Genomic DNA, 17,625 nt, shown 5'->3' on the forward strand with positions numbered 1-17,625 from the left:
GTAAAAATGAAATAATTTCAGATTTGCAGCTTCTTACTGAAGCCTTATGAAATTGTTGCCATAGATATCTTGCATTCCTTCTAGACAGTCAGAGGCCCAAGGAAATTAAGCATGTGAGAATAGTGGATTGGAGTCAAAGTTATTAAAAGTCAGAAAGTTTGGTAATTCCTCAACAAGAATGGATGATCTTTAATATATTATAGTGAAACCAAGATGTTTGTTTAATACACAAGTCCAAATCTTGGTCTTTCTAATAAGAAATGTATCTTTTAATGAAATTTAACTGGGGAGTAGTTTAAACTTGTGCTAACATCATAGTCTCCTATTGTATCGTAATATCACTACTTTATATTTCAAAATATCATGAAGGAATTATAAGGCATGTTAAAGCTCAAAGGCCTCTAAGGAATGTTTCAATAATTAAGCAGATCCCAGACTTATGGATGGATTAGTTTTAGAATTAAGTTGATTTCTGCTTCATAATATGACTGAAGCTACCTGTGACAGCCTGGCTGCTTTTATCATTTTGATTTTGCTTTTTTATTTTGACTTGTTGTTTTAATTGCTGAAGGGCATTTTTTTCTTCATGACTGTCTGTTGTAATCTACAGATCATGGAATCATCTGGTACACCCTCAGTGACCTTAATAGTAGGCAGTGGTCTTTCATGCTTGGCCTTGATCACGCTAGCAGTTGTCTATGCAGCGCTATGGAGGTATGTAATGGGTTGAAACAGCTGAAATGTGAATATGTAGTTATATTTAGCTGAATTAAAATTTAAAGAGAGCATTAGATGCAACATTTATTATATAGAAGAGAAAAAAAAATGTAGTGCATGTTTTGGTGCTTAAATTTATTGATGTGATTTAATAGTTTTACTCCTTTGGCCTGCTGTTGATGGTATAGCCCACTATCCTCTTTCCCCTCTTCAGTGTGAATGGTGTTGTTCTGTTAGTGGGGTATTCATGGTGCTAATTCATATTTTACAGGAGTCTTATATATGATATACTTCATCCGAGGCTTCTGGCCTATAGCTCTGACTGCTTTTCCTCCATTTACATTTTAAACCAAAACTGCTATATGATAAAAATAACATATCAGAGTGGAACATCAGATATTGGAGGTCTAGGGAAGTTGAGTCAACTGGTTCTGGGTTTTTCTACTTCAGTTGTAAGTTTCTTTGAAGACTACAAAATTAAGTAGTCTCAAGTAGCGTGATGGTACATTCCAGTATCAGGCCTTCTTTCCATCCTGAGTTTACTATAATGAAATATTATATTGAATTATAAGTGCAGCAGATATTCATGGAGTAAATTAATCTGAGAAGTGATGCAAAATAGCATAATGTCTTAGTGTAGAAGAAATAACAACATAAGAGGAAAAGTCATGCAAAGTAATATTTTTTTAAAGTGAACACAGATTTCTCATTTAACATTTTCACATAATGAAAAAAAAAAAAAAAACAGGCTCTTAAGCAAGTAAAAAGAAAGACAAGTAGAAAATAATAAATTTTAGAGTAAGATAAAATCACCTAATAAAATTTTGCTTTTAGATGCAGCTTGGTAAATTTAAACACTTTTCTCTTTAACTCACTTATGTAGCCACAAAGACTTACAGGAATATATATATATATATAAAAATTTAAATATACACTATCTAGTTACATTAGCTATAATAAAAAGAGTATTACAATTATCAGTTCTTTTCTGTCAAGGCTAAGAATGAGCATATTTCAGGATATTATTCATATCTGAAGAATTATAGTGTTATTTTTGCACTCCCTGACATATATTTAGTGCTTGGATGGAAATGCTGTCATGCTTAGTAGAACTGGTCTTCTCCATTATTTAAATTAGATATAAGGAATATTTTTTTTTTTTTTTTATGATGAGGGTGATGATGCATCGAAACAGGATTCCCGGAGAAGTTGTGGATGCCCCATCACTGGAAGTGTCTGAGGCCAGGTTGGGTGGAGCTTTGAGTAGCTTGATCTAGTGGAAGGTGTCTCTGTCCATGGCAGGGGGATTGGAAGGAGGTGATATTTAAGGTCCTTTCCAAACCAAACCAGTCTATGATTCTAAAATTATAGTAATTTCCAGGTGGCAAAAAATGTGTATGTGATGTGTTATGAATCTAGAGTGGGTTCTGTATCCAGATGAAGAAAAAGTAACTCATACAGAACTCAGTGTTCTGTCAGTGAGATATTTTGAAAGTGATAGGACAATTGAATGGGCTGACATTTGCGTCATTAAAATTTGCCTTCAACGTGTTTCTCAGGAGCACACAGTAAACAACTGTATGGAGAACATAGACACCAAAACATACATGTATTTATGTTTGTTTTTATAAATGTAGGGGTAGGGAGAAATTTGACATTTTGATCCTGTGTCTGGTTTTATACTTTGGAACACCCACCTTCACTTTGAATGGCAGGGTCTGTTTAGAAGAGATAAGAGGTAGAGGTATTCTGGTCCAAAGAAGTCCTGTGTGAGCATTCTTTTATGGTTGGCTGATTTGAACCCCCCAACTGAAAATTCAAACTGAAAAATAAATTCAGTGTCAGTTAAATATTCACCCTTCCCTTCCCTTCCCTTCTCTTCCCTTCCCTTCCCTTCCCTTCCCTTCCCTTCCCTTCCCTTCCCCTCAATCAATAGTGGGCTGGCACAAAACCTAAAACCTTCCTAGCTTAAGTCAATGCTATGAGTTCCTGCTTGCACTGTATTTACTCAGCCACTAAGATCCTTTGCAGCCCACAGACAATCAGTGTTGGGAACTGGCGTGGGTGAATCAATAGTTAACTGGGAAAGTAGCAGCATACTCACTATGTAGATAAAGGCACTAGACTTGCTGTGTTTGTTTGCAAACACATAGAACTAGCCTTAACATTGTTATATTGAACAATATATTGTTATTTATTGAAAAATGTGAATTGTGTTATCAGGGTTGTTCTGTCTTCTTAGCTAAAAAATGTATATGCTGTATTACTTCCCTGATAACTGAGCAGAAAGGACTACAATTCTTTTCTTGTCCAAAGCTCAGCATTTCTCATGGGTTCAGCACCCTTTGTTACAGCCTCCTCAGAGTGTCAGCTATGGCTGTACAGCTCAGGAGAAGGTAGCAGTATTTACCAAGTTCCAGTGAGAAGCATAAAGTATAGGTGATAGAATATATAAACATATGGCATGGTCTTCAGAGGAACTGAGAGCTCTTAACTTTGATTTACTTTAGTAGTAAACATTTACTCTGTAAGCAGCTCTGAAAACCAAGTCAGTAAGGTACTTTTCTTGAAACTATAATCATTCCCTTTCTGTCCTGTAGCATATAAAAGGCTATATATAGAAAAATGAGAACATTTGCATCTTGTAAGCAAATAGGTGATAAGTTTTTGACTTTTTCATCCTAAACACGCTTGTAAAATTACTCTAAGCTTGAAAGAGAGACTGTGTGATGCTAACTGTTACCATTTAATCTTTCTGTACAAAGAACTATTTTTGGCATTAGTCCTTATGTATTACAGTATTATTGTTTCTTCATACAAATTATATTGTAAATGTGGTTGAACTTCAAGACTAATGTTGTCATTACCCCAGTAATGTGTTTCAAAATGCACTGCCATATTATCATCAACCAACCTGCATCTTATTTCTGCATTGTGGCCCAGATTTTCTGTTTATGTATGTCATCATATTTTTGCTGAAGTTACTTATTTTGAGTGGTCTGTGCCAGATGTGGGTATTCCCAGGGTTGAGCAGGGAGTCTAAGTTCCTGACGTGAATGCATGTAAGCCTGTTATTATCAGTATGGTGTTAGAATGTTGTTGTCAGCAATTTTTAGATGTATTGATGGATTACTTTTGAAATATACCAAGATACTAAAAGGGAATTTCAGGATATCCTTCAGAATATCATAGTTCCTGTGTTTGTAATGGAATAACTCTGTGATACTCTTTTTGAGCACTTGAAAAAGAGTGATTGCTTTTCAGAGTATCTCCAATACTTAATGCAAGAATTGCACCAAAGCTTTGTATGACTTACTATTAGTTTTCCTTTTATAAAAGTTGCACCCTCTTTCTGTTTATTTGAACAGGTACATCAGATCTGAGAGGTCAATAATTCTAATCAATTTCTGCCTGTCTATTATCTCATCAAATATCCTTATCCTGGTTGGACAAACTCAGACACATAACAAGGTATGATGATAGATTGTATTAAACTTGCATTTAAATATCGATATCTTTGTTTTATTTGTGTTTAGCTTAAACTAATTAGAACCATTTAGTCCTATACTCATAGGAGTTGACATTTTTGGTAAAATATTAACAGACATGGGAAAATATTTACTGTCTTTCATAGTCTTTTCTTCCCCTCCAAAAATTCCTTTTGGTATTGTTCCCTCTGGATAAGCTGTGTTCTCTGTGGTAGACTTGTATGTTTTATAACTAAATTTCAAAGCAAAGAAGTTCAAAGACTCAACATCAAAAGCACAAGTTCTAGTTCATTATAATAGTTGTAATAGGATTGTGCTACAATGTTTTTGTCTTTTTATTAACACACTGGTACTCAAAAGGCAAGTAAAAATTGCTTAGAAGTTAGAGTACTACTCTTGAAAATGTGCAGAAACAGACATCATAACAAGCTATAGAACTGTTAGATGTCTGACATGTAGCACTAAGAAAGTAATAATCCTGCATACCTTAGTTGGTGCTATATTGCTGATTTATTACTAATCTGTTCTCAGAGTTTCTGAACATAGTCATCATTTGTTCCTCTCTTGTACAGCAGGGCTATATCAGTTTTGAGGCATCAGCCAGTGCTTAGTGGTGATGGGCAACTTTCAGAAGTGACAATAAGTGGTTGCTTCAAATTAAGGAGAGCTACATGATAGCTTGGAATAGAAATTAGGATGTAATTGGTGAATAGGGTAATATGTGATAGAATGCTGTTAAGTTATGGAGACAACAAGTATCTGTAAAGTAATCCTTTATTTTTTTCAGTATCTAATGAAATATGGTTATCATCTGCCATAGGATAACTGGTGTTTCTGCAACACATCTATAGTACAGCATTTATTCTTTTCAAATGAGTGCTTAGAAATGTAGCTGCTGAAGTCTCATAAATTCAATGCGAGTCACAGGCTGTACTTTGTAAAACATACTCAAACCATACTCATTTCCAACACAAAATTTAATAAAGTTATTAAAATTAAGATATTAATATGCTTCAGATTTTTGAACATATGTAGAGGTACAAATGAGCAAAATGTGTTTGCAGAAGAAACCAACATGACCCTCAGATTTTATTCAGGGGGAAAAAAAAGTCAAAAATGTGCAAGTAACTTCAGAGTAGTAGAGTGCAGAAGGATTAAACCTCTCTAGAATGTCAATACAAACACGCATAATCATATATACTATTTTATTATATATTTCAAGAAGAAATATGATTCAGTAGCTGGAAGTTCCTGGGGATATTGCTGTGGTGAAATCAGGGTTTGAGGGCATCAGAACAGCTGTGTTTGATCACGTGCTCCCTAGGTATGCTGGCAACCTTTCTCTGATGCTTGACTCATGGAACTCTGAACTAAAACATACCCTTAATCCATTCCTTTCTTTTAATCTTAATGTCCTTGAGCTCCCTCATTTCTACTTCCTGAACTCCTGGAAGTACAGAGTTATTGTATTAACTTCTTTCTGAGAACAACAAATCCTAACAATGGAGATGTTCAGAGGAAATAATTGGCAGAAAAAAGAACGCATTGCAAAGTTTACAATTTGAATATATGGCCTGAAAATTACTCTAAAGCACCACTTTTTACTGTATTTTTCTTCTTTTGAGTCCACATCTCGCTTTTCATACATGTACTACCTGGGAACGTCTAGTCAGGGAGTACCTCTGATGGATGAAAGGCAGAATACATACAAGGAAGATATTCCTTGTTACACAAAAAAAAATCTTTTTATCACTATGCCCACTGATATATGAATATATTGTATCTCCAAGTGGCTAGCCTGTGAATGCACCATCAACAAAACAGCCAGGTAAAGCCAGTGTTTAGCAAAAGCTTGTTCAAGTTAAAGCAATCAGACCCGTCAGGGACATGTTTTGGCATCAGATGTGTTTGAATTCAAGTTCTGAATTTTTTATTTTCAGAGGTCATATAGGACCAGAAAAAGCCAGTGTCTGACTTTTAGTACATAGACCTAGATGGTAACAATGACATCTGTAGGAAAAATGTTTTAATTTTGCTAAGCTAAAAAATTAAATCTGTAAATGGGAAGTTTAGGAAGAAAATCAGATTCCTACCTAAGGTTTAAGATTAAAAACATTTTAGATTTGTTTCTAAATTTGTTTTATTTGTTTCTAGATTTGTTTTATTGTTTACTAGAAATGAAACCATTTTTGTTGTTAGTGCTTGTTTGAAAACTTTGGGAGAAATCTTAGGAATATTTTATTAAGAAAATGTAATATTCAAGTCAGCAGAAATTGTTTCTGGAATAAAGGCTGAGGTGGTGTCTTATTGAAGGAAGATGGGCTCAGGTATTTTTCATGTCTTGGAGAAAATTTGAGAAATATGTTTTGCCATATTTGAGCATTCATTTACTCTGTTCCGTTCTCATTCTTATATTCATACTGTTGTCATATTATGGGGGCACCTAGTTAATGTACATATGATGCTGCTGATATTCACAAAAGTTGAAGAAGGCCTCTTTTTTTTCCCATGCTTTACTTTAGCATTGCTTCTGAGTTTAAATTGTCTTCAGCTCTGTATTTGTGTGTGTTCCCTTTGAGAATAGGTTCTGGTAAATGTCAACAAGGTTGCATTCCAGTTTAGAGTTGAACAGTGTGTAAATTAAGCATATTGAAGATGTGTATACACCAAACAGCATATTGCCAGTCTGTTTGCAGTTTGTGGTTCCCTCTGCATTAAACACTGCACCAACTACTTTTATTCATTTTATTGTTATTCAATCTCCAGAAAATTTCTGTGGTGTAGACCCATTGACAACTGTGGCAAAGAAAAATGTATTGAGTCTCTTGATCCGGATAAGTGCAAGTTTTCTATTATTTTCTTTCTGCTTTTTTTTAAATCATAGACACTTAGCATGTTAGGTTTAGTTCTGCTCTTTGAAATCTGAGTATATACTTGTTGTTTTTACAAGTGTCTCTCGGTGAAAAATAACTGAGTTTGAATATTGCGTTCTCATTGGTTCAGCTAAGTTCTGCTTTTTTTTTTTTTTCAGTAAAAAAGGTGATTGTATTTCCCACAGGCAGCAATGGACAAAATATTTACAGAGGACATAAGAAGCAAATTCTGTCAAGCTACCATAGCTTTTCCATTTCTAATATTCTCTGTTAAAAAGTTGTTTTATTTTTCTCCAGTTTCAGTAACGCAGGGATACCAATGCTAGACCAGAGGTCTAGGCCATGGTGGGGTTTTAGCTTGTTTTAGAATGGTTTGTAATGGAAGGAATGACGGGGAGTATGTTTTCTCTTGGAAGATTTGGATTGGGATAGCAAAAAAGCCTGTTGTCAACAGGAAAGCCTTGCTCCTTTATTCCTTTGCCAAATGTGTTGTGTATTTTATTGAAGGGCACAGCTGAGAAATGTTCTGCTTTTTTTCCCGGTGTTTCTCCAAACCTTTCAAAATGCAGAACTTCATTCAAAGTCCTTTTAATGTTTCAAACTGTGCAAGAGATTTCTGTTTTGTCAGATCCTGTTTTGAAATATAGGTCACTGAAGGCTGAATTTATAAGAATATTGTTAAATTAATTATGTGTCTGTTTAAATATACTTGCTGTTACACTAAGTATGAGAAGCATATTAATTTACTTTGGTATTTCTGTCTGTCTTGTTTTCTTCTCAGTGTTAAATGTTAGACATATAATCATAGTTAAATTTGAGAACATGCAATTGATACACTGTAGATAGCCCTTTAACAGCTGAATTTAATAGTAACATTGAAATTAATCTTGTGAATTAAAGAAAGGTAACACTTTTCATGTATAACCTGGCTGTTCAAGTATCTATTATTTCACAAATACTATGAGATGTCCCTAACATCTACAAATGTATTACGTATTTACTTTGAAGTGACTGACAGTTTTCTTTGGGGAAATATCTGTCAGGATTTGTAGGTTTCCCTGTAATGTAGCTCTTGCTATATTATGTTTCCTAATGTTCTTCTGGCCATCATGAAAAAATATTTGTATTGCTTCTATATGTGGACCTTTAACACTTCAGTCTAAATCTTTACAATGTTTCTGATCTGATTTAATTAATAGATTCTCTACCCCCAATAAGTTATTAATTCATATTATTTAGAGTTTTTTTATAAATTCTTTCCTTTTGCATACATTCAGAAAATGCCTTGGTTTTTTTTCACAGTTCTGCCTAAATAAAAACACATTAGCTATTTGATGTAAACAATTCTTGTTTACCTATTTTTCCTGTGAAAAAAAAACAAAGATTAATAAATTTTAAAATAAACCACAAGGCCGGCCGCATATGGGCAAAAGTTAATTATTTTCTGTATTAGCTGTTTCTGAGTGGTCTTAAGAGTTTGTTGCTGGAGTTTGGGTCACTTGTGAGAAACAGGCAGATTTTTAGAAATGTTTTAAGACTGTAGGTTTTGTTAGCCAGGTTTATATGTCCCTACCAAGGGAAGAAAAGGGAAGATGTTAAGGGAAAAGGCAAGATTTAGCAACCCTGATATTTTGTGCCATCCCTGTTTAATTGCAGTATTCAGTTTATTATGCTTACTATTACATTTCGGAATTTGTCTCTTAGACCATACCTGAAAGGATATGAAAAAGCCATGTCTGGCCACCTAAAGAACACAACATAAACAATCAGTAGTCTTGATAAAGTCATCGCAACAAAGCAAAATCCCCATAAAATTATCTAGATAATAAGATTATAATGTTCACTAAATAAGCCAAGTAGACAAAAATAACCCCACTTTAGGTTGGTTTGTTTTTCTTTTTTTTTTTTTTTTAAATAGAGGTTCTAGGCTGAAAGAAGCAAATAGAAGTGGATAGGAGTTGAGAAGCCACAGCATCCCATTCCCATAGCATTCTAAAGCAGCTGACTGTGTAACTAGAACTCCCTCAGGTTTTAAGAAACAGTGGGTGGCAGGATCCCCTGAGAACTCTGCAAACGTTCAGGTGGTACTAATGCTGCCTCTAACCATGTGGCTCTTGCCCCATTTCTGCCACTGCCTTACAGATGCAGGCATCGTGGCAATATATCTCCTAGGAAACAGCGGGGGAGACCTAAAAGCAGATGGAATGAACAGAGAAATGATGCTAACACAGCATTAAGGTTGTGTTAGAAAATCAATGAGGAAGCAGGGAACTTAGTATGTCAGGCAGTAGCACTCCGTATTTCAGGTCTTGCCCAGAAAACTTCAGGGGAATAACCCCCATTTAAGCAGCTGAAGCTGGGGAAAATATGTCCTTCCATTTTTGCCAGTACCAAAACTCCAAATTAACACCTATTCTGCTGATAGTTATCTCTTCCTTTGTGTAACAGCTTTTTGGATGGTTGAATCTCTGGTATGGGTCAGCCATCACAGGAGCACACCAATAAATAGGTCAGCAGACAATGTGCACTGCATCACACATACCTGCCTGCTGTGCATTCAGAAACTCCAAAACAATTAACGGGAGAAGAGCCCACTTAACTGCTTAACTATTACAGGAGTAGGTCTATTTAAGCAACAGTGTTTTACCACGCCAAATTCTGACAAAACCCGTTAACATCAGCTGAATTAACTACCTGCTTTTAGATTATCAAGAAAACCTCTGGGACCAGATCTTTCTTACCCAAGATCAGTAAACGTTGTCATTCATGCTACTGTTACCTGCCTCAGAGAAGGATGTAACATTCTTCTCAAAAGTGCCTGCCAGTCTGTTTCTCAAAATACATCAACTTTATCATTCAGTTTGCTATTTCTAAACAAAACAGACATTTTGATTGTAAGCGAGTTACAGGGAAGAAATTGGGTAGATATTACCACATGTTCTCTGCCTCCAATCCCCAGAACCTTTTTAAGAGCTCTGTGAACTATTTTAGAATCACAGAATTGTTCTGGTTGGAAGATCATCTGGTCCAACCTCATTCTCAAGGCAGGGACATCTGAAAGGTCAGAATGGGTTGCTAAGGGCTTTGTATAGTCAAGTCTTGAAAACCTCCAGGTGTGGAAACTGCACAGCTTCCTTGGGGGAATTTGATCCCCTGTTTGATTGTCCTCAATGTTTTTTAAAATGTTTTTCCATATATTTGGTCTGGATCATCTCTTGTTTTGATTTATGCCCGTTGTCCCTTGTCATCCCGCTACACATCACTGTGAAGGGTCTGGCTTAATCTTTTCAGTGACCTTTCTATCAGCACTGGTAAGCTGCTGTTAGATTCCCCTGAAGCCATGTCTTCTCCAGGCTGAACAAGCCCACCTTCCTTCCTTAGCTTCTCCTCACAAGGCGAGTGTTCCAGATTGCAGGTGTCTTGGTGGCTTCTGCTAAACTTACTCCAGCTTATCAAGTCTTTCTTCTGTTGGGCAATCAAATTCTATTGGGCAAGCCACTTGTACTGGACACAGGATTCTAGATATTGTCTAATGAGTACTGAGCAGAGGAGGTCAGTTCATCCCTCAACGTACTAGCTGTGCTTCTCTTGAAGCAGCCCCAGATGCTGTCAACTGTCTAGGGTGCTGGGGGACACTGCTGACTCATCTTCAGCTCATTGCCTATCCCTCCAGCCTGTCTAGGATGCTCTGGATGGCAGCCATGCTCTTCAGTGTACAGACTGGCCCCCTCAGTTTGGTGTTGCCTAAAAACTATAAGAAAAAGTACTCACTGCCTACTCTAGGTCATTGATGTTAACCATAGCTCTCTGGACAGACCCGTGCAGTACGCTGCTTGTTACCTGCCTCCAGGTAAATTGCCAGCCATTTGTCACTGCATGCTAAGCCAACCATCCAACTAGTTTTTATCCATCTAGTTGTCCACTCATCCAACTGTAACCTCCTAGCCTAGTCACAAGAATATGGTGAGAGACATCACTGAAGATCATTTTAATGAGCTTTATTTTGAAAGGTGAAAGTGAAGTTTGTTTGGAAATCCAAAATTTACCAAGACGTATCCATGAGAGACTTAGGCTGTGTCTGACACATGACTCGCACCAGGGTCAGCTCTAGTATCTCTCAGCTGGTGAGGGTCTTCTCCCGCCCACCCAAACGGCCCCATGTTGGTTGCATGTGCTGAAGAAGTTGCACAAGTGTAGCCTCCCTCCTTCTCCCTGGCTGTGGTGCTGGGCTTCGTGCCTGTGTCCCTCCATTGTCCTGCCTCAGCACAAAAAACACCATAGCTCACACTTCCCTGAGGTAGTCCTCTGCTGTCCTACTCTTCCCAAAATGGTGGATTATTTCCTTTTTGCTCTTGAGGACCTGTTTAGAGTAGTTTTTTCTCTTCTAGAATTCGCCCCCACAGCCCTGAGGAAAATAGCTCATTCTTGCACAAACACCTGTTTGAATAATTTCAAGCAATCTGTTGATGACTCAAGTAGCTATTTTGGGCCTCACACCTTTTTTCTACTTCTCTTTTGCTTACTTGTTGATTTTCAGTGGAAATAGAAAAGTAATCAATGGGAAGTAGATCAACCAACAAACAGTTAAATGTTCATATTTTTCATTTACATAATTTTAGTTTTGAGAAAGAGGAAGCCATAAACATCTCTAAGTGACAAGAGTAAAAAGGTTTTTCCAATGAAGACACCATAGGAATAGACTTCACAAAAAAAGATGGCTTAAGCAGTAATGATAACAGTGACATCAAAAATCAGCATACAGCTATTCCGTCATTTTCATTCTAATATAAAAGTTTAATTTCCTAAATGGATTTTTCTATGTGGATTACTACTTCTAAGAATGTAGGCATAGACTCCATTTTTCACATAAACCAAAACATATAAAGAAACACAGTAAGGTATTTTTGATAGAGATATCTGGTAAAATATTACAAAATATAACTCAGATAGATGCAATGTAAATCTTATGCCCTACTAAACAACTATTACATCATTACTCTTTCTGTATAACAAAATGAAATGTCAGAAAACACAGTCTCTTTTAAAAGACTATCATTTAAGGAACAATGGTGTAAATTTGGTTCAAAAGATTATCTACCTATTGTACTGGATTTTATTTATACCTCCCTACAACTCCCTGTTGTGACTGTATATTTTCAGGAACATATGGCAAGTTTTTACCTTGACATGCACTGTGAAGTTCATTTGTACAGTTTTACTTTTTTTTCTGTTGTATTCTCCTAGATCAGAGTTTTTAGGCCCCTATATCTTGCAGCCAAGTCCATGAAAGTGTTTATAAGGGACTGGCTGCTGGATTGTTGATTCTCAGATTGGTCTGATCAGAAGCTGTAAAATGAGTATTCTTTCCTTGATACTGCATACTTAACTCTGTGAAAGCTATGGGGCTCAGTCCTGTGATCCTTATACACAAAACTATTCTCTAGCCCTATGTTCAATCTAAATAGAGTCACACAGAAGTTGAGAGAATCAGACTCAGAGGTGGTTTAAGAGTCAGTATGAAAATTAATTGCGGGGTTTGTGTTTGTTACTTATTGCTGAAGTACACTCAGTTCTGAAAACAGAACTTGCCAGTGAATCAGTTCACTTATTATGCTCAAAAAGGTTCCTCTTGCTTTTGCAGCAACTGGGGAAAAAAAAAAAAAAAAAAAAAAAAAAAAAAAAAAAAAGTGAATAATATATTGTTAGATTCAATCAAACTAGTCCAGAATGCTGTTTGAACAGCAGCCTAAAACAACCACTCCAGAAATAGGAGAGGCTCTGCCCTGGGGAATTGTGAGTTAACCTAACCTGTACCTTACCAGATTGTTTAATTTGTGATTGTTTTTAAGTCATAGCCAAAATAAAGTTCCCATAAAATTATACTTGTTCCTAGCTCATTCCTTCCTTCTTTCCTTCCTTCTTTCCTTCCTTCCTTCCTTCCTTCCTTCCTTCCTTCTCTACTCCCTTCTCTCCTTCCTTCCTTCCTTCCTTCCTTCCTTCATCATCTGAGCATATTTACTACATCTGGAGAAAAAAACTATGTTGTTAGATGCTCTGGATCACAGCAGGACTGGGTCTTGGAATCCAGGAATCGAGGAATGCTCAGTTTGTCAAATAAAGGGAGTCCTGGGTATGGTTAGAGACCCAAAATTACACACCCAAAGATCCTCTAAGTGCTAGTGTAAAATGCAAGTAGTGCCTCTAATTTTAGACAGGTGCTGAAAAACCTGACCTTTTTATTATTTTTTTTTTTTTTATGGACATATGTGCTTATTATGTTGACTTTCAGTGAGTCACACCATACACATCAAGCCTGGTACTGAAAAATTTGACAATGCCTGTGTTCTAGTATTTTTCTCTTTCAATGATTTTGTCAAAATTTATAGAAAGCTGACATTGTGGATGAATAAGTAGTTTTTTTGTGGAGTTTAATAGAACTCAGAACTATTGTTGAAAGAAAACTGTAAAGGCATACATTTGGCTATAACCATGGACATTTTTAATGAATGTAATTGTGAGATTTCCAGAACCCTGCAGGGAAATGTACATGTTTGTAATAAAAAGGCCTCAAGCTGTTAAAACTGATAGAATTTCTGAAATGTCAAGAAAGTTCAGTATTCACTAGACTTCTGGGTTTAAAAACAGGATGGAAAACATGTTAGTATCTTTCTCTTCTGAGAAAAACTGAAATATATCTGGCACAAGGAGTCCAGCAGTTGGAAGGAAGTATGAATAAGGTTGGCACAAAATGTTGTTCCATCAGTAAGTGATTACATATCTGTCTCTAATTAGTAGCATGGCATATAATTTGTGCTCTATGCTCTTCATTTCATAAAAAGTCACATCTTCAACCTATGCCATGTTTGCTAAATAATTTCATTAAGCTAGTAAATCTAAGTGGATTTATTTTTCTTTAAATACCACTTAAAGTTAGGTGAAGGCTTAGAAGGGGAATGGCTTCCTTAACAAGCTTAGCTGAGCCATACAGGACAACAAAGCCTGATGTGTCAAAACCTACAGTTATTGTAACTTGGATTTTAAAAAGATGGGATTAATTGTAAAGCTGTTGTTATTTGCATTGAGATTTTACACTTCTTGTATTTAAGAGGGCTTTCAAGTCTCTGTCTTTTACTGCATATCCTCTTATGTCAAGTCAATCAGAATTCTGGTTTGAGTGTTAGCAATTTAATTATTTCTATAAAACCTTAATTTTGGCACTGCTTATCTTTTAAAGTAAATACAGAATATTAAGAATGTTTCACTGAACTGCATGATGGTTTCACATAGCATCACAGAAGTACTACAATGGAAGAAAAATGGTTTTGCTAGGATTTATAGTTAGATCTCATTATCAAGACAACATGGATGGTGGACAGGAACTGCTACTAGACCCAGTCTGCCTCTTGTAGCTACTCATAAACCTCATCCCCTGACATTATTCCAGAAACAAATGTGTAAGAGTTTAAACCTGATAAAGTGTCTGCTTCCATTAATTTATAAAGGATTCTTCCCTTTGGAAAGAAGATTCAACTATAGTGTCTAACACCAGCAAAAATACACTCTATTCAGATTTTTAAACCTTAATGAGAAGACTCACTTTCATCCCACAAGTACCTAATGAACATATCTATCCTAGCTAAGCATTAGACGTTAAACAAACATGTAATTTTAATTGTAGGAAATTGTCAATTGCAGATAGGAAGCATTTGAAACTTTGAGTTGTGACATTAATCCCTATGCATATCTTGCCAGTAGCAAATGCAAAGCCTGAAATGAATCATAACTAAGTCAAATTGTGTCGCCTTGCGGTTGCCATGGCTAGGAGCATGCACACAAGTTATTGATATAGCTCAGCTGACACTTGTTATGCCATGATGATTTGATTGTGTGTTTGAGCCCCTGAAGGTCTCTGTTCATTGAAGTTTCAATACTTCAGTGAAAAGGTATGATAAGTGAAGCAGAGCTGAAGAAGCACTTTGAGGTTTCTTTGTCAAAGAAGCAATTTGCAGGAATTCCATTCAACATATGTTGCCATGGTTTAACCCCAGCCAACAACTAAGTACCATGCAGCCACTCACTCCCCCTTCCTCCCAGTGGGATGGTTATGAGAATCAAAAATGAACAGTAAAATTCATGGGTTGAGATAAGAACAGTTTAATAATTAAAATATCATATAGTATGAACAATAATTATTATTAATAATAATGAAAATAAATATACTAATAGAAAGACATAAAATCCAAGAGAAGTGATACACAGTGCAATTGCTTACCACCTGCTGACCAAGGCCCAAGCAGCAATCCACTCCTTCTGTCTACCTTCCCCCCATTTATATGCTGAGCATGATGTGCTGTGGTATGGAATATCCCTTTGGCTAATTCAGATCAGCTGTTCTGGCCACGCTTCGTCCAGCTTCTTGTGCACCTGCTCTCTGGCAGAGTATGTGAAACTCAAAAATCCTCAACTTAGGATAAGTGCTACTAGAAACAACTGAAACATCAGTGTGGTATCAACATTACTCTCACACTAAATCCAAAACACAGCACTGTACCAGCTACTAGGAACAAAATTAACTCTATCCCAGCTGAAAGAAGGACATAATTTTATACTGCATCCAGGACAACAGGACTTTGATATCTCTCAGTGTTACACTGTATTAGTGTTAAATGATAAGAATGCATAGGGACTTTGCTAATCTCATCTCCTGGTTCTTTTGTTCTCTACATTTAAACCTGTTGTCATGTGTCAGGTAGAAGAACTGGTCTGAGTCACTTAGATTCACTTATCTCCCCTAGAAACCGGTGAGCAGAAATCTGCTAGTGCAGTATAAAAGCTTAAACTTCTGGAAGGATTTTGTCTAAGTGGTGCTGAAGAAAAGATAGTAAAAAATGGGTGGTTATGAATGCATAAAACAAGTAGCCTTCAGTGCAGTCCCTAGCTTATTTATTCTTCAAATTTCATTAAGCTCATATGCACAATACTCCACTGTGACAGTCTGGTTCTCTCACCATGGTCTACTAGAGGCTTTTGTTTTCAGTAACTTCTAAAATATAAGAATAGATCTATAATAAAATATTACCCAGTTTCTAAATAGAGTAAAAAAAAAAAAAAAGAAATTATATCTTGTGCCTTCTAGCATCTGGAAGGGAAGATTGCTTTCCTACAATGATCTAAACCTGTCAGTACAATTGGTTTAGAGACACTGCTGTGTGTACAGAGGATGGCACTGATTTCAGTGGTTGACTCTGCATGCAAAGTTATCTGATCTGTGTGGGTCACAGAGCATCCAGTAAGGGAATTCCCAGCAGGGGAGCAGAAAGAATACAGATAAACTTTCCAAAGGTAATTTGTCTATATCATATCATCCAGGACGTGATGGGCATGGATATATTCTGGGAGACTTTGTAAAAGGAGACATTCATGCTAAGTATATAATTTAAAATGTAACCTTTTATACTTGCTAATTTTAGTTGCCAAGATGCATCTGAGAGACATGTAGCATTAATTATTAATTATTGTTGTTGTTGATAAAAATAAACCTACCATTAAGACTCTGGGAGTATTTCCAACATCAACAAATTTCCAATCTGATTTATTAACAGATATAAACATTTCTATTTTGCTTCTCCCTCCAGTCAAGGCCTCAAGTTATTTCATACTTACTTCTCCCATAGGGGAAAGCTTGAGTAAATGTATCAGCATTGCACTCAGTTCTCAGTGTCAGCACATCAACATCTGTCAGTTCTTCTGTACAAGTGTGGACTGAAGGAATGAGGTGAGGATGCCTTCAGCTGTAGTAAGATTGTTCAGCCTCTATTTCTGAGCATTTGAACCTTAGAAATGTTAATTGGCACACAGAAGCAGTGGATATTATAAAGAAGGCTGGATGTGAAACGCTAGCAGGTAAAATAGCACCAAAAAAATCTACTTCCACTCAGCAGCACAAGTGAAGGTAGTATAGCCCACAGAGAAAAGCTGTACTACAAGCAGGACCTGGGAAGTGGGGGACTTCTACAGAGGTCTTCTCCATTTCAGGTAGAGAAGACAGCTTACAGGTTGTAGGCATTACATTCTGATCATGTAGGATTCCTTCAGCATTTGAATTCCACTGAAGAAAAACTTTCTGATGAAGGCAAAGCACTGTTCCTTCTTAGATATTCATGGACTTTAGTGCATTACACACAGATAGGTCTGTGCCAGATAAATCCATCTCCTCCCACTGAGATTCTATTTTTTTCTGCAGATAGTTTCTTAGTACATATTGTTTTACATGGAAACTGTTTGCATCCCATATACATTAAATTTTTAATATGCAACTCCATGAGACATAGAGCCAGGGTTTAATCATATGGTCATCCATGCAGTTAATGGTTTAAAATAACTGAAAGGACTTTGTTTCCTACAAAATACTACTAATGTATTATATAATGTTATAATTTGTACACAATAAAATGTCTAGGCTTAGTCAATGATAATTATGTAACTTAGGAACAATTTGAAGTCACGCAAACTGAAAACAATACAGTAGCATTTGCTTTCAATCTAAA

The 17,625-nt window shown here is 36.2% G+C and overlaps 1 protein-coding gene across 1 annotated transcript in view; it reads left to right on the forward strand.

The window, feature by feature from the left end:
* The first annotated feature begins 608 nt into the window (after window positions 1–608).
* Window positions 609–17,625, forward strand: part of LOC103769056 (brain-specific angiogenesis inhibitor 3) — a 97,441-nt gene continuing 80,424 nt past the window's right edge. The window contains exons 1-2 of the mRNA XM_008936232.1: window positions 609–714; window positions 4,086–4,188. Of these exons, the coding sequence (XP_008934480.1) occupies window positions 614–714; window positions 4,086–4,188 (204 nt within the window). The 5' untranslated portion in view covers window positions 609–613. The remainder of the gene's footprint in view (window positions 715–4,085; window positions 4,189–17,625) is intronic.

Source organism: Merops nubicus, unplaced genomic scaffold, assembly GCF_000691845.1.
Source record: "Merops nubicus isolate BGI_N331 unplaced genomic scaffold, ASM69184v1 scaffold2270, whole genome shotgun sequence".
Taxonomy (NCBI): Eukaryota; Metazoa; Chordata; class Aves; order Coraciiformes; family Meropidae; genus Merops; species Merops nubicus.